The sequence below is a fragment of the Schistocerca piceifrons genome, chromosome 1 (genome assembly GCF_021461385.2).
Source record: "Schistocerca piceifrons isolate TAMUIC-IGC-003096 chromosome 1, iqSchPice1.1, whole genome shotgun sequence".
In the NCBI taxonomy this organism is placed as follows: domain Eukaryota; kingdom Metazoa; phylum Arthropoda; class Insecta; order Orthoptera; family Acrididae; genus Schistocerca; species Schistocerca piceifrons.
This window is the reverse complement of record NC_060138.1, coordinates 799,255,580-799,275,586: the sequence shown is the minus strand read 5'-3', so window position 1 is coordinate 799,275,586 and position 20,007 is coordinate 799,255,580. Positions and strand designations below refer to the sequence as shown.

Genomic DNA, 20,007 nt, shown 5'->3' with positions numbered 1-20,007 from the left:
GCACTCTTCCAGTTAGGTACGAATTAAACCATTTGTGCACTGTCCCACTCATGCCACAATACTTGAGCTTGTCTAGCAGAATTTCATGATTTACACAATCAAAAGCCTTTGAGAGATCACAAAAAAACCAATGGGTGGTGTTCGGTTATTCAGATCATTCAAAATTTGATTGGTGAAAGCATATATGGCATTTTCTGTTGAAAAACCTTTCTGGAAACCAAACTGACATTTTGTTAGTACTTCATTTTTACAGATATGTAAAGTTACTCTTGAATACATTACATTCTCAAAAATTTAGAAGGGAGATTGGACGGTAATTGTTGACATCAGATCTATCCCCTTTTTTATGAAAAGGTATAACAATAGCATATTTCAGTCTATCAGGGAAAATGCCCTGTTCCAGAGAGCTATTACACAGGTGGCTGAGAATCTTACGTATCTGTTGAGAACAAGCTTTTAGTATTTTGCTGGAAATGCCATCAATTCCATGTGAGTTTTTGCTTTTAAGCAAGTTTATTATTTTCCTAATTTCAGAGGGAGAAGTGGGTGAGATTTCAGTTGTATCAAGTTGCATAGGTATGGCCTCTTCCATTAACAGGCTAGCATCTTCTAATGAACACCTGGATCCTACTATATTCACAACATTTAGAAAATGATTATTAAAAATATTTTCAACTTCTGACTTGTTGTTAAAGTTTTCATTCAATTTGATGGTAATACTGTCTTCCTGTGCTCTTGGTTGACCTGTTTCTCTTTTGATAATATTCCAAATTGTTTTAATTTTATTATCAGAGTTGCTGATTTCAGACATGATACACATACTTCTGGATTTTTTAATAACTTTTCTTAATATAGCACAGTAGTTTTTATAACGTTTGATAGTTTCTGGGTCACTAGTCTTTCTTGCTGTCAGATACATTTCCCTTTTCCGGTTACAAGATATTTTTATACCCTTAGTAAGCCATGGTTTATTACATGGTTTCTTACGAGTATATTTAACTATTTTCTTGGAGAAGCAGTTTTCAAATGCATTTACATAAGTGTCATGAAATAAATTATATTTTAAATTGGCATCAGGTTCACGGTACACCTCATCTCAGTCTAACTGCTATAGGCTTTCCCTGAAATCTGCAGTTGTTAAATCACTGACTGAAAGTACTACCTTGAAGGACTGTTTAGTACTGCTGAATGGAGCTATGTCATATATTGTAACTAGCTGTGCACCATGATCAGAAAGACCATTCTCAACAGGCTGAGCATTTATCTGGTTAAACTTATCTTGGTCTATAAAGAAGTTATCTATCAGTGAGCTGCTATCCTTTACCACCCGAGTAGGTAATCAATAATGGGTGTCAAATTGAAAGAACCGAGTAGTACTTCAAGGTCATTTTTCCTATTACCCTCTTTCAGAGAATCTACATTGAAGTCCCCACAAATAATAATTTACTTCCCCCTGTCTGACAGATAGCACAACAAGGAGTCCAAATTTTTCAGAAATAGATGAAAATTTCCTGATGGGGACCTATATACAGTTACAATTATAAATGTGCCTTTATTTAATTTAAGCTCACTGGCACATGCTTCTATATGTTTCTCTACACAAAACTTTTTTGTTTCTACGCTTTTTGCACAATGATAACTTTTGACATATATGGCAACTCCTCCTTTCTCCGTATTTTCTCTAATTCAATGTGCAGAGAGCTTATATCCACTTACATTTACCTTATCCATATCAGTAACAATGTGATGCTCAGACAGGCATAGTATATCTATTTCATCCTCAGCTTCTAAATCTTCTAAACAAACCAGAAGCTCATCTATTTTATTCTTTAAACTCCCAATATTTTGATGAAATATACTTACATTATTTTTAATTATACTTTTATGAGAACCTTTCCTTATTCTAACATTTGCAGTACTCTCTTGTCTGAGTTTCTCATTGTGCTTGGGGCTAGTTCCTATACCAGTGGTCCCCTGGTGTTCAGAGAGGCAGATTGTGTCAACTGGGTTGGGTGACTTTAATTCATCAATGCAATTACCTAGGACTGAGATACAACTTGGTGGAGATAAAATTTCTGGTGATTGGTGAAAATTTATAATTGACAGCTGTGATTGGTGATCCAATGTGCTAGAATTGTGCTGTTTAATTTCTTTCCTAAACTGAAGATTTGTTTCAATCCTGACCTCTCGTAGAACTTGACATCTTTCTGTCTTACCTATCCTAAAAAAGGTGCTGCTCCAACACCTTTAACCACTGGTATTTTACCATTCATGGCAGTGCCTCCCCCCTTAAATTTCCTGCTATTACCCCAGCCAGTTTACCCTTCCCTTTCCTGTTGAGATGTAGGCCGTGCTTGGTATAGTCCCACCTACTGAGAGAATCAACAGGAACCACACCAATATGAGCCCCCGCACCCGACCCAAGCAGCTGCTCCAACTCCAAATTAACTCTCCCAACAGAAGAGTTCAAATGAGGCCGGTCATGGCGTCTTAGGACAGATACAAATTCAACATTGGTGTGTCTCGATGCCGACGCAATCTTTACCAGATCACACTCTATACTACTATACCCAGGATCTCTGTCGATACTGTTCCCTGGCACTCCCACAATAACCACGGTGTCTTCCCTGGTAAATCCTTTACAGAGTGCACCTAAATCCTTTGTCACCTGATCCAGACTAGCACTTGGTTTGAAAAAATTTGTGACCTGGTATTCTGGTCCTAATTCCTCCTGCAGAAGTTGGCCTACACGTCTGGCATGAGAACTGCCTAACAACAAAACTTTCTTCCTTTTCGATGACTTTCCTATTTTCTTTTTCAATTTTCTGTTGAAAGTTTGTTGTGTCCTTTCTACACCTACCTCTGCTTGAGGCTCATCAGTTTTTAACTGAAGCAACAGGTCAAACTTATTTTTGACATTCACCACAAAACTGTCAGACTTAGTTCTAGGCCTGTTCCTTCTGTTACCTGTCGACACTTCCCACCTCTCTTTGCCCTTCTCCCTCCTTATCCTGTCCAGATCTTCCCTAGCCTGATCTAGCTCAGCTTGAAGGGCAGCAATTTTCCCCTTCTGTTCCACTATCTTCCTATCTCTGCTGCAAATCCTACATAACCACTGATGAGCCTGATCCACTTTCCCGAAACCCACGCCACTGCAGTCCCCCCAATGAAAAAAACTACTGCATCCACCACACCAAACACCGGAACTAACAATTCTACGGCAAGTCAGGCACTTCTCACTCATGGCAAAAATAATACTTTAGCTAGAATAAATCAATTAAATTACCGAAAATCAAAAAAGACGCCTCGAAAGTGTGTATACGTCAACGTAATTGTTAGACATCTTCTGAATAGATATTAAACATTAAAATAAATTTACGGCAGTTTTCGAAAACGTTATATCTGCATAAATGTATACGTAAACAGAACAATATTCACTGCTTATCGATCACTTGTTATATTGGTATATAGCTTGATTCTGTCATGTAGGCAGGTCAAACATTTTGTGAGATTGCATCTTGCACTTGAGAATCATGATTGTGTGAAATAAATGAATAGGTATTTACGGTTTAATGTCGGAAATTTCTTTCCAAACTGTTGCGTGTACAGCGAGAATGTCGCGAATCCGAGGCTGTACTTTCGGACTCGAGTACTCGCTCTCTTTTTCTGAGCGAGTCGAGTCGACTTGTACCCGACAACAGACTCAGGTGACGAGTGGGTAGCGTCAGTGACTCGGTCGTCGAGTCTCCGTGCACACGGAGACGCCGAGTTCGGACTTAACGTCACAAGACCCGCTGCCGAGTTTTGAGCGAGTACACTGAGCCCATGTCTGATCTCTAGTGCTGGCATGCACAGGCGATTGATGCAATGCTTCGTCGACGCGTCGTTGCTGGAACCTTGCCATACGTTGATATGATGTGTGGGTAGTTTGCAGGTCGACTGTATCGCCAGTTGCGTGCCATCGGGACAGTAAGTGGATCACTGTGTCGCGAAATTCCTTGGCTTTGCAGTATTCCGTAAGCACCGCAACTTTTCTTTAGCGACGACTTCTTCGGCTTACTGACGCTCCTAGTGGCTGAGTACAGTATTACAAAAGCTCCTCTCGCCAAATCAGTTTGATTTGTTTTCGACACCACCTCGTAAGTTGATCATGATTTATCAGAGCGTGGTACGACGGCCGAGAGTCTCACCTGGGTCCACTATGGGCAGAGAATGGGCCACCAGCACCAGCAGCGGCAGGGTCGCCACCAGCGTGCTCCGGGCGGACATGGCGGCCTGCAAAACACAGAAGCAAAACTCAGAGGCTGACACTGACACACACAGGATCAAAAATAGAAATGGAAGGCGATGCAATATTCTCAGCGCTAGTGCTGGCCTACAGTAGATGGAATAAAAGTCGAGAAGTGAAATTTAAATCTTTGTGCATTTCCTGAAATCAGCTGAGGCCACCACAGTACACTAAATTCAACTGGAGTACAGTCTATTAGTAGTGGGCGTACGAGAGTTCTGGCACAATGAGGGCAGTCTTCTCCTTAAGTAAAGCCACTAGCCTAATTTAATTATCATTATTAAACAAACTTCACTTGGATGCATATTTTGTTTACTTAGGCCATAATTAATGGATAATTACTGGCATGATAATTACCGTAATTAATGAGCATTATGGCTGCTTTGGTTCATGTTTACTCAGGTGTCCAATGCTTTTAGCTTAAACTGATAACTGTCATTATTAATTATGGTAATTTATGACCCAAAAGAATAACGCCCCCACTGTGCTGCTATTGGTCATTTACCCACCGCCACCAGCGGATGCAGTGCTCCTTAGCATCCTCACGATTGGAATTCTTAACGTGAATTTCGTTCCAGCAACACTGCCCCTACCATAAAGCATCAGAAATCATCCGCCACCACCGAGGAGAATAAAAAGAAGAAAACTGTTTCATTCGAATGTAAGTATTAATTCTTCCATCTGTTTTCTCATTATTATTATTGTTATTATTTGCTATTTTAGTAATATTTTTTTTATTTCTTCAACAGTGGAGCAGACTCCTCGTAATGGAGCTGACCAGTCTGATTTACAATTCTGCACTAATGATTACAGGATTATTTTGAACTTACGCGCGTCTACTACTGCACTGAACTGGAGGCAAAAATGCTTCTATGTTTTGAATACTTCGTTTACTTGTTAGTAACAGCAACATGTCCTGGCGTAATGAAACAAAAATCCTTAAAGTACATATTCTCCAAAATGGTCACAAATAATCTTTCAAAGTCGTTAACTTAATAATATCACACACTGGTTGCTGCAATGACATCAGGATGTTTCGACTAAAGCACAGTACATTTGCTGTAACACACTGCATTCTTTTTGTTAGATAAGGTGAAAACCAATTATCAGCAATAGCCCCAGTCCCCTAATATTCTCCAAAGCTTCAATGAATTGCCCTGCAAATAGTGTCGGCAACCTCCAGAAAATACCAATTAAAAATTTAAATGACAAATTACTACTAAGAGTCCGTTCAGGGATGACGTTAAAGGAGCCTACGACTCAGCTGCTACTTTAAAATCCTACAGTTATAATATTTATGCATATATGAAAACCTGTATAACTTAATATCAGCGAAGATATTACACGCATTTTGAACTCGTCATTTGTCAAAGATGACGTCCCAAAATTTGTATAGAGTAATACAAATCAAAAACTAGCTATGTTATTTCAACACAACAATGTAAAACAATCTCGAAACGTAACCTGTCAGTGCTCCGCTCGCCATTGGCTATCTTCATGAGTTGACTGTCGACTGAGCTGTCAGCGGTGTGAGTTGTTACCGGTGATCCAATGGTTACGAATTGCAGATCAGCTAAATATAAACCACTGCCTTAGAGAATCTGTAGATGCCAAAGTGGTATAAGCCCTCCACAAACACTACGGATCATAACTTTCATTACGACAACTTCAAAACATTCGACACTCGGAATATCTATCCTTTTCCACATTGCAACAGTAAACGTTTCTTGCTTGAACTGCACATTTGTCAGCGAAATAACGTCGGTCATACACTTTTGAGTCACGTTATTACCATCCACCTAACAGTACCCAACAAACAGTCGTTTTCAGCACGCACAACAAGAAACATAATTGGAATTGACTCAGTCAAGTGCGCTCTGAAGTCATCCTGTTTGCTGCGATTCTTCCAGCTATTGAGTGGTGGAGAATTCACATGTCTATGACGACGAAAGCAGAATTCAGATTTTGGCGCACGTGAGCAGTCGGAATGGATTTGTAACCACCTGTACCACGAGCGCCTGTCACGTAGAACAGTGGCTCCTAAGACTGCTTTAAAACATTTAAATTTCCTAGTGTTTTTCGAGCAGTGGTTACACAGTGAATATTCAGCGCTTTTTGATGGCCACGGCGACATCCGTCGTAGTATGAAGTGAAAACGAGAATAATCAGAAAATTGTATCCGTCGCAAAAAATGACTATGTTTAGTTTCGATATTCCCGGGTGCCTTAGAAACTTTTCCGTTGACACACCGCCATTAAAACGGAAGACGACGCCATCTACGAACTTCAGAATCCGTAAGCTACACGGAATGATGGACTTTCGTACTGGGCCCAAGCCTGGTCTGAGTAAATCACACAAATGGCTGGTCGACTGTATCGTGTGCGCCTCACGTCTAACGTCGTAGTTTTATTTGTTTACTTACTTACTAACAAATCCGGCAATGTTTCGCAATTACTAAAGAAGTATGAGAATTGGATACATGTCCTAATCTCTTCCTCACCCTCTCTGTCCATCTCCTCCTCCTCCTTGTTCATCTCCTCATCCTCCCACTCTCTTTATCCATCACCTCCGCTCTCCTCTCTCTGTCCATCTCCATCTCCTCCCTCTCTATCTCCTCCTCCTCCCCCCATTCTCTCACTAAGCCTGAGCCTAGTTTATTGTTATTGCAAATTAGGTTCCGTAATAGTATCCTAAACATAAGCTGATAAGCTATAAATACAACTCTTCTGTTTTCCGTGAAAACTGACTGCGGGGAAGTAAACAAAACAGTACAATATCATGTATACAATTTCTGTTTAAAAAATATCTACAAGGTGGACAGAAACAGTGCAAAAAGCTTGTAAGGGAATTACAGGGTAGGATGTGCTGAATATGTTTCGCCATTTCCAACTTAATTAGCATCAAAGTTTTTCAATCAGGCCGATGCGCGCGCAAATTCAAGCGACCCGCCAGAGACAGTGTCGTCAAACATGTATTTCGCTCGACTTCCTGAAACCAAATAAGTGAGCAATACAAAAACTGGACATGGGACTGTAGTAAGGATCGAATCCTAGCCAAAGGCTGACCAGTCTCTTGCGTTCTCATCTACGCTTTGAGAACAGCCGACACTAACTGTATCTGGCGGGCCGCTTGAATTATTTCTCAGAACTACCTACCCTGCAACACCCTTACAAGCTTTTCAGACCGCCGTGTATGTGAAAGAATACATATAGGACATACAATTTTTCATGTGATTTTAAATGTCCTACTGCGGTAGTTAAAACAGATTACGGGGAAAGAAAACAAAACCGACATATCACAGCAGAGCAATGCACAGCATTTTATTTCCCGCAATCGTTTTTTACAGACAAATTTTACATTGTTGTGTAAAAAATATATAGCTTATGTTCATATGAATGTTTATTAGAATGTCCTATAAAATTTGTAGTAAATTTGTCAAGCACTTTTCGAGAATTTTGATAACAAAGTTTCATGTCCATCCGAACGTTTATTGCAATAACGTGTAAAATTCGATGTCACTCGCTCAAGAACGTTTCGAGAATTTTTGTAACGTTTCCCTTTTATATATTACATATGTACTTGTACATTATAAGAGTTCACTGCAGTAGCTAGCTATACAGGGCGAATCTCCTAAAACTTGCACCGCAGATATTGCGGAAATGGAAAGTGCTATTTACGTGCGGTTTTTACGAAATGTATTGGTAGTATGTGGTTCGGTATTGTTAGACAAAAAACAGAGTAATAATACTCAGAACGTGTATGTTTTGTGCAAACATACACTTTTTTAAATGGAGCAGTGTCTGTTGACATTAACAGTGTAAAAGTAGGGTAAATTAGAATGTCAGTGGTGTTTGCTACAGGATTCTAGAACGAGTCGTTTACGAGAGATCGTATTTTGACAAGTTTCCACGCCGACACTTGTTTCGCGGTTCAGCCTGCGTAATTGCCAGGTACGATGTTGTTCTTTTTGCTTAAGGTGTGCTCGTGTTCCTTGAGTGCATTGCGACTTGCTAACCGGTTAGTGCGTGACAGTAGGTCGCAAGTGAACGATGGAATTTACTAATGCAGAAAAAGCCGACATGCTCATGGTGTATGGAGAGTGTAGGAATAATGCAGTTCGTTCTTGTACGGCATATGCGGCAAGATACATCGACTATCTCGGCAGTTATTTATCAGCCTCTTCAACCAGTTACTTGAAAGTGGTAGTGTAGCGCATGGACAAGATAACAGAAGGAAGCAAGTGACAACAGAAGAGGGGGAAATTAATGTTGATGCTGCTGCTGCAGGATAACACACACACGCATGCCCGAGGGAGGACTCGAACCTCCCACGGCGGGAGCCGCGCGAACCGTGGCAAGGCACCCAAGACCGCGCAGCTACGATTGGGACAAGTGTCCTACGCCTTCCCCATTGACATACGTTCCATCCTTATGGCATCTCTCACCATCAAGAGCTGCATGGAAACGGTTATGAGAACCGTTTTAACTTTTGTACATGGGCATTAAGACAAGCAACCCCGTTGACTGCGTCAGGTGGAACGTCAGCGTCCATGGAGTGTAAACATGTAGTGTGAACTACTAGCTCATAGGCGCGTTCTCCGTAGACGGAACACTGAACGCTCACAAGTATCGCTTCCTCCTAATAGACCGTTTTCCACAGATGCTAGGAGACGTTCCTATGCAGACTAGGAGGAACCTGTAGTAATAACATATTGCTTTCCAGCCCACACTGCACGAAGCACTAAACATGTCTTCATGAATTGTTTCCAAATCGTTTGACTGGACACAGAGAGCTTGTACCCTGGCCGACCCTTTCCCCGGATTTGTCGCCTGTAGGCTTTTTTCTGTGTGGAAAGTTGAAACAAGCTGTCTAGAAGGACGTACCAAATACAACCGATGATACGCAACGAGCTATTACTGCAACTTGCGCGGACATCTCCGCTGAAATACTAGCACATGTGCAGCAGTCGTTCCAAAACAGACTGGAGGCGTGTATTGTCGCTGCCAGTGGTCATTTTGAGCACAACCTGCGTTAACTTGTTTCAGTGTTAAATAAGAATAATTTGTGTTCACTCAAGACAGAACTACATTTTCACAATTGTACAAGGGGAAGTCAAATGACAACGTTAAGAGTGAAATTAAAATAGACATTTCGCCACAAGCATCTGTAATTTGGCAGTACTGTTACCAATTCAAATTGCCAGAACTGCTTGCGACATGCACCAAGTAAGAACAGCGCTCTGTCAGACGTTTTCTGAGCGGTAAAGGTACGAAACCAATTGAAGTCCGTTGAAGAAGGAAGTCCCAGTATGGTGGTGCAAGTTTATTATTGCAGCGACTGCATGAGTGGAGTAGAAAGTTCGGAAATGGCGTTACTTCTGTGACAAACGCTCAGCGACCGGTTCAGTCATACCGCATTGTTACAGCTGAATCTACTGCAGCGGTTGATGCCATTGTGATGGAAAATCATCGTGTGACGGTGGATGAATTAGCCGCAGATCTGAACATTACCAAGGCTCAGCACATCACATCATTTATGAAGTGCTTAAGTTCGCAAAGTGTCTGCAAGATGGGTGCCACACCTGCTCACTCAAGAACCGAAAGAGCAATGTGTTGACGTCTGTGAAGAACTTTTACGGCGCTTTGAAGCGGAAGGTAATGGTTTCCTCGCGCGCGGAAATCATTACAGGAGACGAAACCTGGGTGTACTACCACCAACCCCAACCCCAAACGAAACCTAAAAAGTTCCGGACGCAGCCATCTGCAGGGAAGTTTTGTTGACTCTCGTTTGGCACGGACGCTAAACGTCTAGGAGAAACAAAATCTTGAAAAACACAGCCCTCAGTCGCGAACACAATTAATTTGGTCCGCAGCTCGTGGTCGTGCGGTAGCGTTCTCGCTTCCCACGCCCGGGTTCGATTACCGGCGGGGTCAGGGATTTTCTCTGCCTCGTGATGACTGGGTGTTGTGTGATGTCCTTAGGTTAGTTAGGTTTAAGTAGTTCTAAGTTCTAGGGGACTGATGATCATAGATGTTAAGTCCCATAGCGCTCAGAGCCATTCGAACCAATTAATTTGTGACCTAGGTTTCGGTGTCACAAGGGACACCCTCTTCGGACAAAATTAAAACTAAAAGTTACAGCATAACGTACCAAAAATACGAAAGCTGCGGTCATACCTGACAGCGTCCGATAGTCAGCATCAAAATAAAATGCAACAGTGGTGCAAGCCACTAGGGGCTGCCATGTGTCCTCTGCTACAGTTTTGTGTTGCTTGTAGCAGAGGACACATGGCAGCCCCTATTGGCTTGCACCTCTGTTGCATTTTATTTTAATGCTGACTATCTGACGCTGTCAGGTATGACCGCAGCTTTCATATTTTTGGTTCGTTATGCTGTAACTTTTAGTTTTAATTTTGTCCAAAGAAGGTGTCCGTTGTGACACCGAAACCTAGGTGACAAATTAATTGTGTTCGCGACTGAGGGCTGTGTTTTTCAAAATTTTGTATTATACAACAGTCGTTGATTGACAGCCATGTTAAAATCCTTAAAAAAAGTCTAGGAGAAACACCATCACTAGTACGTCATATTCCAATATGTTAAAAAATCAGCTTCAAGGAGATGTAGACTTGACGTGGACTTCTGACTAAAGGTGTCATTTTGCCACATGAAAATGCTCGGCTTCTTACTGCCTGGGCAACACTTACAGCTATTGATGACCCGCACTTTGAATCTTCGCCACATCCGCCATACTCACTAGGCATCGCACCGAGTGATTACCGCATGTGTGGACCACTCAAAGAGGCAATGGGAGGAAAGAAATTTCGTTTCGATGAAGAGGTGCAGCAGGCGGTGCATGAGTGGCCGCGGACACGACCAAAAGAATTTCTTTTTCAGGGGTATCCGTGCAGTTCTTACGTGCTGGACGAAGTGTGTTGAACGACAGGGAGACTACGTCGAAAGGTAATACCCTTGTGTCCCACTTCAGTTTAATAAAAAAAATTAAAAAAATATTTCAGGATTTTGTTTGATTCCCCCTCGTATATATGAAAGCAAACACGAACAAGTAAACTTAAATCACAAGATGAATAACTGACAAACTTTATTTTATTGTTTTCCATGTCCTGAAAAGTAAGTTTGTAGGGGGCACAGTAAACAAGCACCAATAGAACAGTGAGGCGTCGTAAACTGCACGCGTCTTTGGTATCCGCAGGGCCGTCAGTAGGGCAAAGCGCACGGCGACCGGGCGGAGGCGGCGGGCAGGCCGACACGGCACTCCGAGGCGCCCACTTGCAGGTCGTGTCCCGTTACCCGGCCGGCTGCGGGTCATCCGCTGTGCCATCCAGTCGCCTCCCCAGCGGCCTGTGTCGCCCACATCAATCTGCTCTACAATTAAGCCGCTTTCACACAAGTAGCTTCCTTGCCTCAATCGACTACCGTATCTGTACTGTAGCGCCGCTGCGTATATTATCTAATCTTGAAGATATTTGCGGTTGATGTTGTTGTATACAGAGAGATAAATGACAACGCCAGAAAATTGTAGAGAAACACAGACAGAGAAGTAGGAGATTTGGAACAGAGATTTGCAATTGACTCTCAAAATAAAAGAAAGGGTAACGTATTGCACATAATGAACTGACGGAAAGAAGTCAGCACCGAGAAGGAGTTGTGCGTAAACGAAAATTGGTAGGCATGCTTCTACATCTGAAAGACGATTTCTATTCCAACTTCGCGCTGGTCGGATAAGAGTGGCGCTATGAGGATGAAACTCTGGTTTGGTTTAAATAAACGCTTCAACGGTCGCGAGCATTAGTTACCGTTGAGACTGGACGCGTTGAGTTGATTTTAATCAAGAATGTCTTTAAGGCTACAAAGACGCTATTATTAAGACAGTCACTGAGCTTGAACAAGGTCGTGTAATATGGCTACGATGAGCTGGATGTTCCTTTGCGATACTGCAGAAAGACTGCAAAGATTGGACATAATTGCTGGCTGCAGTGGTGAGACTGGCCTCCGGACGACCACGTGACACTACCGAGATGGAAGACCATCGTGTTCGGCGTATGGCTCTGGCGTATCGCACTGCATCTGCTGCAGCAGTTGGTGCCACAGTGACACAACGAACTGTTACAAGTCAATTAATTCAAGCACAGCTCCGAGCTAGACGACCTGAAGCGTGCGTTCCACTGACCTCAATCCACCGCCATTTGCGACTTCAGTGGTGTCAACCGAGAGCTCACTAGTGGTCAGACTGGAGGTCCGTTGTATTTTCTGATAAAAGCTGGTTCTACCTCGGTATCTGTGATGGCCGTGTTCTGGCTAGAAGGAGGCCAGTTGAGGGCCTGCAGCCAAACTGTCTGCGTGCCAGGTGCACTGGACATACACCTGGAGGTATGGTCTGGAGTGCGATTTCGTATGACAGCATGAGCACTCTAGTGGTTATCCCACGCACCCTGACTGAAAATTTTGTACATTAGTGTGGTGATTCGACCTGTTGTGCTGCCATTCATTAACAGCATTGCAGAGGCTGTTTCCCAACAGGATAACGCTCGTCCACATACCGCTGTTGTAACACAACGTGCCCTACAGAGGACCGACATGTTGCCTTGGTCTACCCGATCGCCAGATCTGGCTCTAATCGAGCGCATATGGAACATCATCGGACGACAGCTCCACTGTCACCCACAAACAGCACTAGCTGTCCACGTATTGACCGACAAAGTGCAACAGGAATGGAAGTCCATCCCACAAACGGACATCCGGCACCTGTACAACACAATTTATGCACGTTTTCATGCTTGCATTCAACGTTCTGGTGGTTACACCGGTTATTAACGTACTAACATTTTCCACGCACCCTGAATGCAAAATTGTACGCCAAGCCCACTCATCAGTATAATGTTACATGCTCTCTGGCCTGAATGCATACACTGATTCGTTTGGGAAGGGTGTCATAACGCTATTTTATCCTCTCCTATGGCAAGCTGGTACACAGCTTTTATAAGTGGCCCTTGATATCCTGTATACTGGCACTGGGACGGAGATGACGCTCAAGCTTGTCCCATGCATAGCTTATCGGGGACTGATCTGGAGTTGTTGCTGGTCACGGGAGTACCACAACATCACACACACAGTTCATATAAACACGTCCTGTGTGAGGATGAGAACTGCGCTCTTGAAAAAATGGCGGCACGATAGTGTTGATGAGAGAGAATACGTGAGGTCGCAGGACGTCAGTGACGTACTGTTGTGCCATCACATTTCTCTTCAAACAGTACCAGCCGTGACCTGAAGTCATACCCGATAGCTCTCCACATCATGACGTCACGATTAATATCGTTGTGTCAAAACACCTCTCGCTATGTCGAGCACATACCCGCCGACAATGGTTATCCGTAGTAGTGCAGAACCGTGATTCGTTGTTGAATACAGTGCGACGCCATTCGTCAGCTTCCCATCCTCGGCAACATTTCAAATATAGAGTGCGTGAGTGTTGAGGTGTTAACGTCGCCCTTCGCATGGGTCGGTCAGTTCTCTAGTCCGGCTGCTGCTAGTCTCCGACCAGCGGCGCAGTATGACAAAGAATCTTTCAGGGAGTCCATTACTTGTTCTCTGATGTCAGGAGCAGATGCAAAGCGGTAACGATGTGCTTGGTGCACAATACGATTTTCCTCTCTTGTGGTGGTCGAGCGGATCCCTGGTAAGGAGTGTGCCTGCCCTCGAGTTCCCATGTAGTCCAACATCGAATCACTGTCACATACGAATAACCCAGAAGTGTGGATATTGCGTGATTCTAACAGCCAACCAAATGGAGACAAACGGGGAGCCCTTTAAATTCTGTCAGATGTTTATAGCGCGGAATCACGTGTATATACGGCAACTCTGGCGATCACTCAACGTCTTTTCAGGCCACTTATATACCCTACTAGGCCTGGTAACAACGCCAAAGACGAACAACACCAATATACTCTACCTGTCACAGAGAACTACAACTAACCCTTTACATATCTGCCGATAGAGTGTAAAAGCTATACTGACATCCGATGACGTCTTCTGGGGACTTCCCATTTTTTGTCAGGCAATGTACTAATTACGGGAGTAGCTGTTTACATCACACCATAAAGGAAGAGATCCATTACCGTTCGATAACGTGATTTGCGAAAAATCACAACCATAAGATGCTTAGAAATAACCGTCTGGGAAGACATCAGTTGGAATGGCCACATAAACATAGATGCTTATAATTACGTCAAGGAAACGTCATTTAGTCTCGAAAATTTATTTAAAGAGCTTTAAGAGTTTTTATATGACAAATTCAGAGGCATTACTTTTCAGCAAGCCCTCACCCCTCTCCTTCCCTGTCGCTTACTGTAATGTCCCATCTCCTAAAAGCAACTCTAACTTACTGTACATTGTTCAAATAAATGAAGTAATAAAATTATAATTTAAAATATTAGAAAGCATTCGTGACTGGAGGACAGCGATTGCTATAAAATGTTAAAAAATCAATAAAAACAGTCTTGATTGCGTTTTCAGATTATTTAATTGTTGGCAACCGGTTCTGGCCCTTTCCTTAGACCATGTTTAGGCTTACACCGCTGTAACACAGTAATAACATGCATTAAGAATACAGTAATAATACGCATTCAGTATACACCGATGTAATACAGTAATAATACACATTCAGTATGAATGCGTGTAATTACTGTATTACAGCAGAGTAATCCTGAAGATGGTGTGTGGAAAGGGTCGAAATCGGTTGCCAACAAATAAAAAGTCTGCAAACGCGATAGAGACTGTTTTTATTGATATTTAAGACTACAATTCCTCAAAAGTTGGCGTAGTAACAATTCTCTGTTAATTACCAAAGAACCTAAAAATAGCAAACCAAAAAGGAGCTATAATTACAGGAAGCCTAGAAATAATCATAGCCACTAGCGATAATTAGGGTACAATATCTTAGGTTTAAATTATCTAGGGAGTATGGCTACATAAAAAATTTTGTAAGCTGTATCATCAGTAATAATAATAACAATAACGGTAACAATGTAACTACTAAATGACCTTACAGGTTAACATGACTGGAAGAACTGAACACATCTTGAGACACGAATTAAGATAAACACGAATGAGAAAAAAATTTCCGAACACTGGGGTTACTATTTAGGTTGTCCAAGCGATAGGACCGCCCCTGTTTACTGTAGGAAACCAGCTTGGGTGCAATCAGTGCATTGGTATGAAACTGAGACAGGTTTCGGAGCAATCTTAGTCGAAGCTGTGATAAATATTACTAAGACAATAGAACACGAAAGTCAGATGCGTCTGAAAGACGGTACTCATCATTTTCAGCAGTTATAATACTAGTGGAAACAGAAAATGACTAACATTCATCTTCTTATCTTTATGCCACTTTCATGTCATATTAATAAAGTTTTTGCACAGTAAGTGTATATTTGGGTCACAGTCAAAAACGAAGAAATAATCATTAAAGCTTGCTTTCAGAATCTCATATATCACATTTTTCACCGCTGTGAATAGGAATCCGAAGGTGTCACTTGCAGTTGACCCTCGTCTTACGTGCAACATGTCGCTATTGGACATGAGCCGCAGATCGGAATTGACAAAGAAAAAGTTAAGACATTAGACTCTGATCGAGCAGATTGCTAACGTTGTTAAAAATCCTAAGTTAGACAGAAACGTTAAGAACAGGATGGTTATGCTGCTATTTGGCAGCCAGTGACACAGTGTGCATTTGCACGAAGCATTAGGTAGGAAATACCTTGGTACCAGCATTTTTAAGCTAAGTCCAAAGCTTAGAAAGGTGACAGGATACTCAGAGGCATTGGGTAAGGACTCTACTAAGGAGAATCAGGAAGTTATAGTAGGGAAGGTTGAGAAAAGTCTTAGTAAGGACTGCGCTTATGTTAAGGCTATGACATAAACAGGAATGTCATGCGGATTCACACCGCCAATGTCGACTTTGACCAGCTATTCAGACGTCATAATCAACCCCATCTTGACAAAGCTGTAAGGTGAGTTAACATCAGATTTTAGAGGATGCTGATGGCTACAAACAATACACATATCTCGATGATGCGGGTTGAGATTATCCGTAGGTCAGGAAGCGCTAAACGCGGCGTACACCTGAATAAGTCTAGGACAAGGTGAATCGTTATTATAAATGACAGTAATGTGTGTGGATCTGTGTTCATTCACTGGTAGATTCCTGTACTTGCATGCAGAAAGGCTAGACTTTTTAGGATTACTTTAGTTAAGATGAATCCCTTCTTCACAAACCTTCGTTTAATAGCGGGAATTAGTTCATTAACTAAATGGGGAAAGCAGATCAGAATACTCAGTGAATTCGTTTCAACAGCTACTAATAGACAATCAATTTAACATTATTTGCGTTTAAGAGAAGCTCCGTTTCCGCACAGAATAAATACCGGATGGTTATAATTAAACTGAAAGTGTCCCGAGTGTTGCAGTGCGGACTGTATACATCGCAGGACGCTGAAACGTCGTCGGTATCACAGTCTATAACATAACAGTCGCGACACTCACTGCTGTAAAAGTTGTTGCCGTTTGACAGATGGAGCGACACTAGCGCTCCAAGCGGCAGGTAAGGTGAACGTCAGACGCGTTGTAAGCATAATGTTTGTTTAGATCCATTTCCTACGTAATTTCCGAATTATTCGAGTTATTTTCTTGCCTCCAAGAGTTTGTTTAGTATCGGAAGGCATATATGTTTCTATTAATGATTCTAAAATAAGTGCAAGTATGAACAAAAACCATGAATAGAGTGGTAAGCTACAACACATTCGTGAAGAAACACTTGTGACATTGGACATAATTGCAGCTTACCACGTTGATATCAAAAGAATATAAACACACAGATTCACATGTAAGAAGCACAGACATGTAAATCTACATGCAAAAGCGATCGACAGCGCGTTTATCGTTCTGTAGGCCTACTGTGTGTCATTGTTGCCTGTTTCCACAAGTACGACCTTAATCTTTATATTATTCAAAGTGGGTAAAGCAACTGCCAAATAGTGGCAGAAATATGCTGAAAACATTATAATGAGCTGATTACATTACATTTCACGAAAAACCAAATATTTGAATAATTTTCAAATAGTCTGTCTGTAGGCACTTTCCTTGTCCTGTAATAGTTTCGCTCGATCTGCACATTCTGACACTTCACACGCTTTTGTAAGACATGAACAGCTGCATTTAATCTAACCACTTTATCGTCAAAGCACGTCTGTGGTGACGATTCGCACGAATCTGGCACTGATACATGGAGAGCTGAACTGGCTGCTTCTGTGTCATACGACTGTTTTACAGCTTTAGATTGACTGTCGAATTTTTGTGGCAGTTTCCTCTTCATCGTCAGTTGAGGTGGCTTATTTAGGTTGTCAAAGAGTGTGGGTACTGCATTCCACACGAGTTTGTTATTGTCTGCATTCATGAACTGGTTTTCTTCGAAATGTAGCGGACAAAACCTAATATTATTATACAGGTAAACTGGGTCTTTCTTCATAAGGTCTTCTCGTCTGCTATTAACAAGCCATTTTCCGCTCCTAAAACGATACATTCATCATTTATACACATATAATTTGCAAGTGAATCCTGACGATACAGTTTAGTAACATGATGGTATGTACCTCTCAGGATCCTTAGGAAACCTAAAAAGAGACAGCTACGGTGTCTTCTTCCTGTTGTTGCTGCAATTTATTGCGCTATAAACGCTCCCGAGGGTATAAACCATTGTATAAATCAAAATAATCATCACTATTCGCTTTCACGATCGCGCCGAACTCACAGTTCAACCTACCAGCCGCTTGGGGCGCTGCTGGCGCTGTAGGCAACAAAATCGAGGCCAAGTGTCGCGACTGTTATGTTAGACTGTGGTCGGTATTCTGTTAATCGGCGTGCTCACCACCAGTTGAAAATATGGCGTTGGAAGCAGTTAGAATGTACAGAATATAGCCTGGGTGCAGGAAAAGCGGTGGAACGATCAAACACATCATTACGCTGGTTCTGACACGTTTATTAGAATATGGTCGCAAGTTACAATATGTATTCAGTCTTTTCCGACTCAGTAATATGCATCCATAACAAGGCATGATGGACAGTTGCTCGCAACATCTCCGATGTAATCAGAGCGATATGTCGTCATATGCTATCCTTCAAATCAGGTAGAGTCCCGTAACATCCCTGATAGACACGATCTTTCAGATACCCCCACAACTAGAAGTCACATTGATTTAGATCGGGGGATCCGGAAGACCAAACATCGTGAAATTGTCTAGAAATGATGCGGTCGTTACCGAACATTTCTCGAAGCAAATCTTTCACCTGACAAGCGGCGTGTCGTGTTGCCCAATCTTGCACGAAAATAGTGGTGGGGACACATTTGCGTTCGCGCAAAGCTGGAATAACGCGTTACACAAGGAGGTCCTTTTAACGTACATATGTCACGATACACCTAACAGACTCGCGAGAGGGTATCTCCTCAAAGAAAAACGGACCAAGGTTAAATGAACTTTTGAAACCACGCCACACAGTCACATAAACTGATGGCAGTGGATATTCCTGCACAACATGTGGCGGAGTAGGACCGTATGTGCGACAGTTTTGTGCATTGACGGCACCGTGCAGAGTAAAATCTGTCTCGTCCGCCGAAGAATATTTACCAGCCACATGTCTATCTTGGAGCTTCATTTGGAGCACGTTCTGAATCTAGCAGGGACACCACTGTCAAATGCGCCGCAAAATCTTTTGATCACAGCTCGAGCACCGGCTGCAGAAATTGAGGTATGTGTTGCACGGTCGGCTATGGCTGCAACAACTTCATCAATGACTGCCATGGGATTGGGCCGCCTTTCTCTCCCTGGTGCACCACCCGATTCACCTGTTTCTTAAAAATTTCTTGTTCATATTGTTTAACCCATTTCTTGACAGACGCGCGGTTAGAGGCGCCATATCACTGATTGTACGGCCCCTCCCGCAGGAGGTTCGATTCCTCCCTCGGGCATGGATGTGTGAGTGTTGTTGTTAGCATAAGTTAGTTTAAGTAGTGTGTAAGTCTTGGGACCCATGACCTCAGTAGTTTGGTCCCACCCACATTTGAACATTTCTTGAGATGGGGTCTCTTCGCGGCTGTTTATGTTGGCGATATTCCCGCAGTGCAGCGCTGCTGTTGCTGCGGTCTGATAAAACAATTTTACCAGCAGTGCACGGTGTTTCATCTCAAACAGCCATCGCGTTTCGTACGGGTAACTGCAACCTTCATAAACCTTTAAACCTTCATAAACCTTTACACCATCACTTCATAAAAGAAATCAACACGCGCCGCCAAGCAACAAACAGCATACAGACGTCAAATAGGAAACATTTCACATTGTCACTGCTTAGAGCGCCATACTTTCGCCTAGTGTCAGGAATTGGAACTTTTACTTTTTTCAGCATACACCGGGGGCACACCGATTAACGAACATACCTACGATGATTCAGCGCCCTGCAATGTATACAGTCGTCATTGTAGCACTCGGAACACTGTCAGTTTTGGTATAACCACCCGGTACTAAGGTTTTCTTCGGAAAAAATTATCGTACCTGATTACTAACCGTTGATTTTTTGTAAATGAGAGAAGTATCATTTTATGCCAACTGTAATTTCTAGTTCAAAGTTATGACATTAATTCTTAAAGTCTGG

The 20,007-nt window shown here is 42.4% G+C and overlaps 1 protein-coding gene across 1 annotated transcript in view; it reads right to left on the bottom strand.

The window, feature by feature from the left end:
* LOC124798809 overlaps positions 1 to 20,007 on the bottom strand; it is a 128,367-nt gene that overhangs the window by 83,959 nt on the left and 24,401 nt on the right. The window contains exon 3 of the mRNA XM_047262342.1: positions 4,191 to 4,275. Coding sequence (XP_047118298.1) covers positions 4,191 to 4,275 — 85 coding nt within the window. The remainder of the gene's footprint in view (positions 1 to 4,190; positions 4,276 to 20,007) is intronic.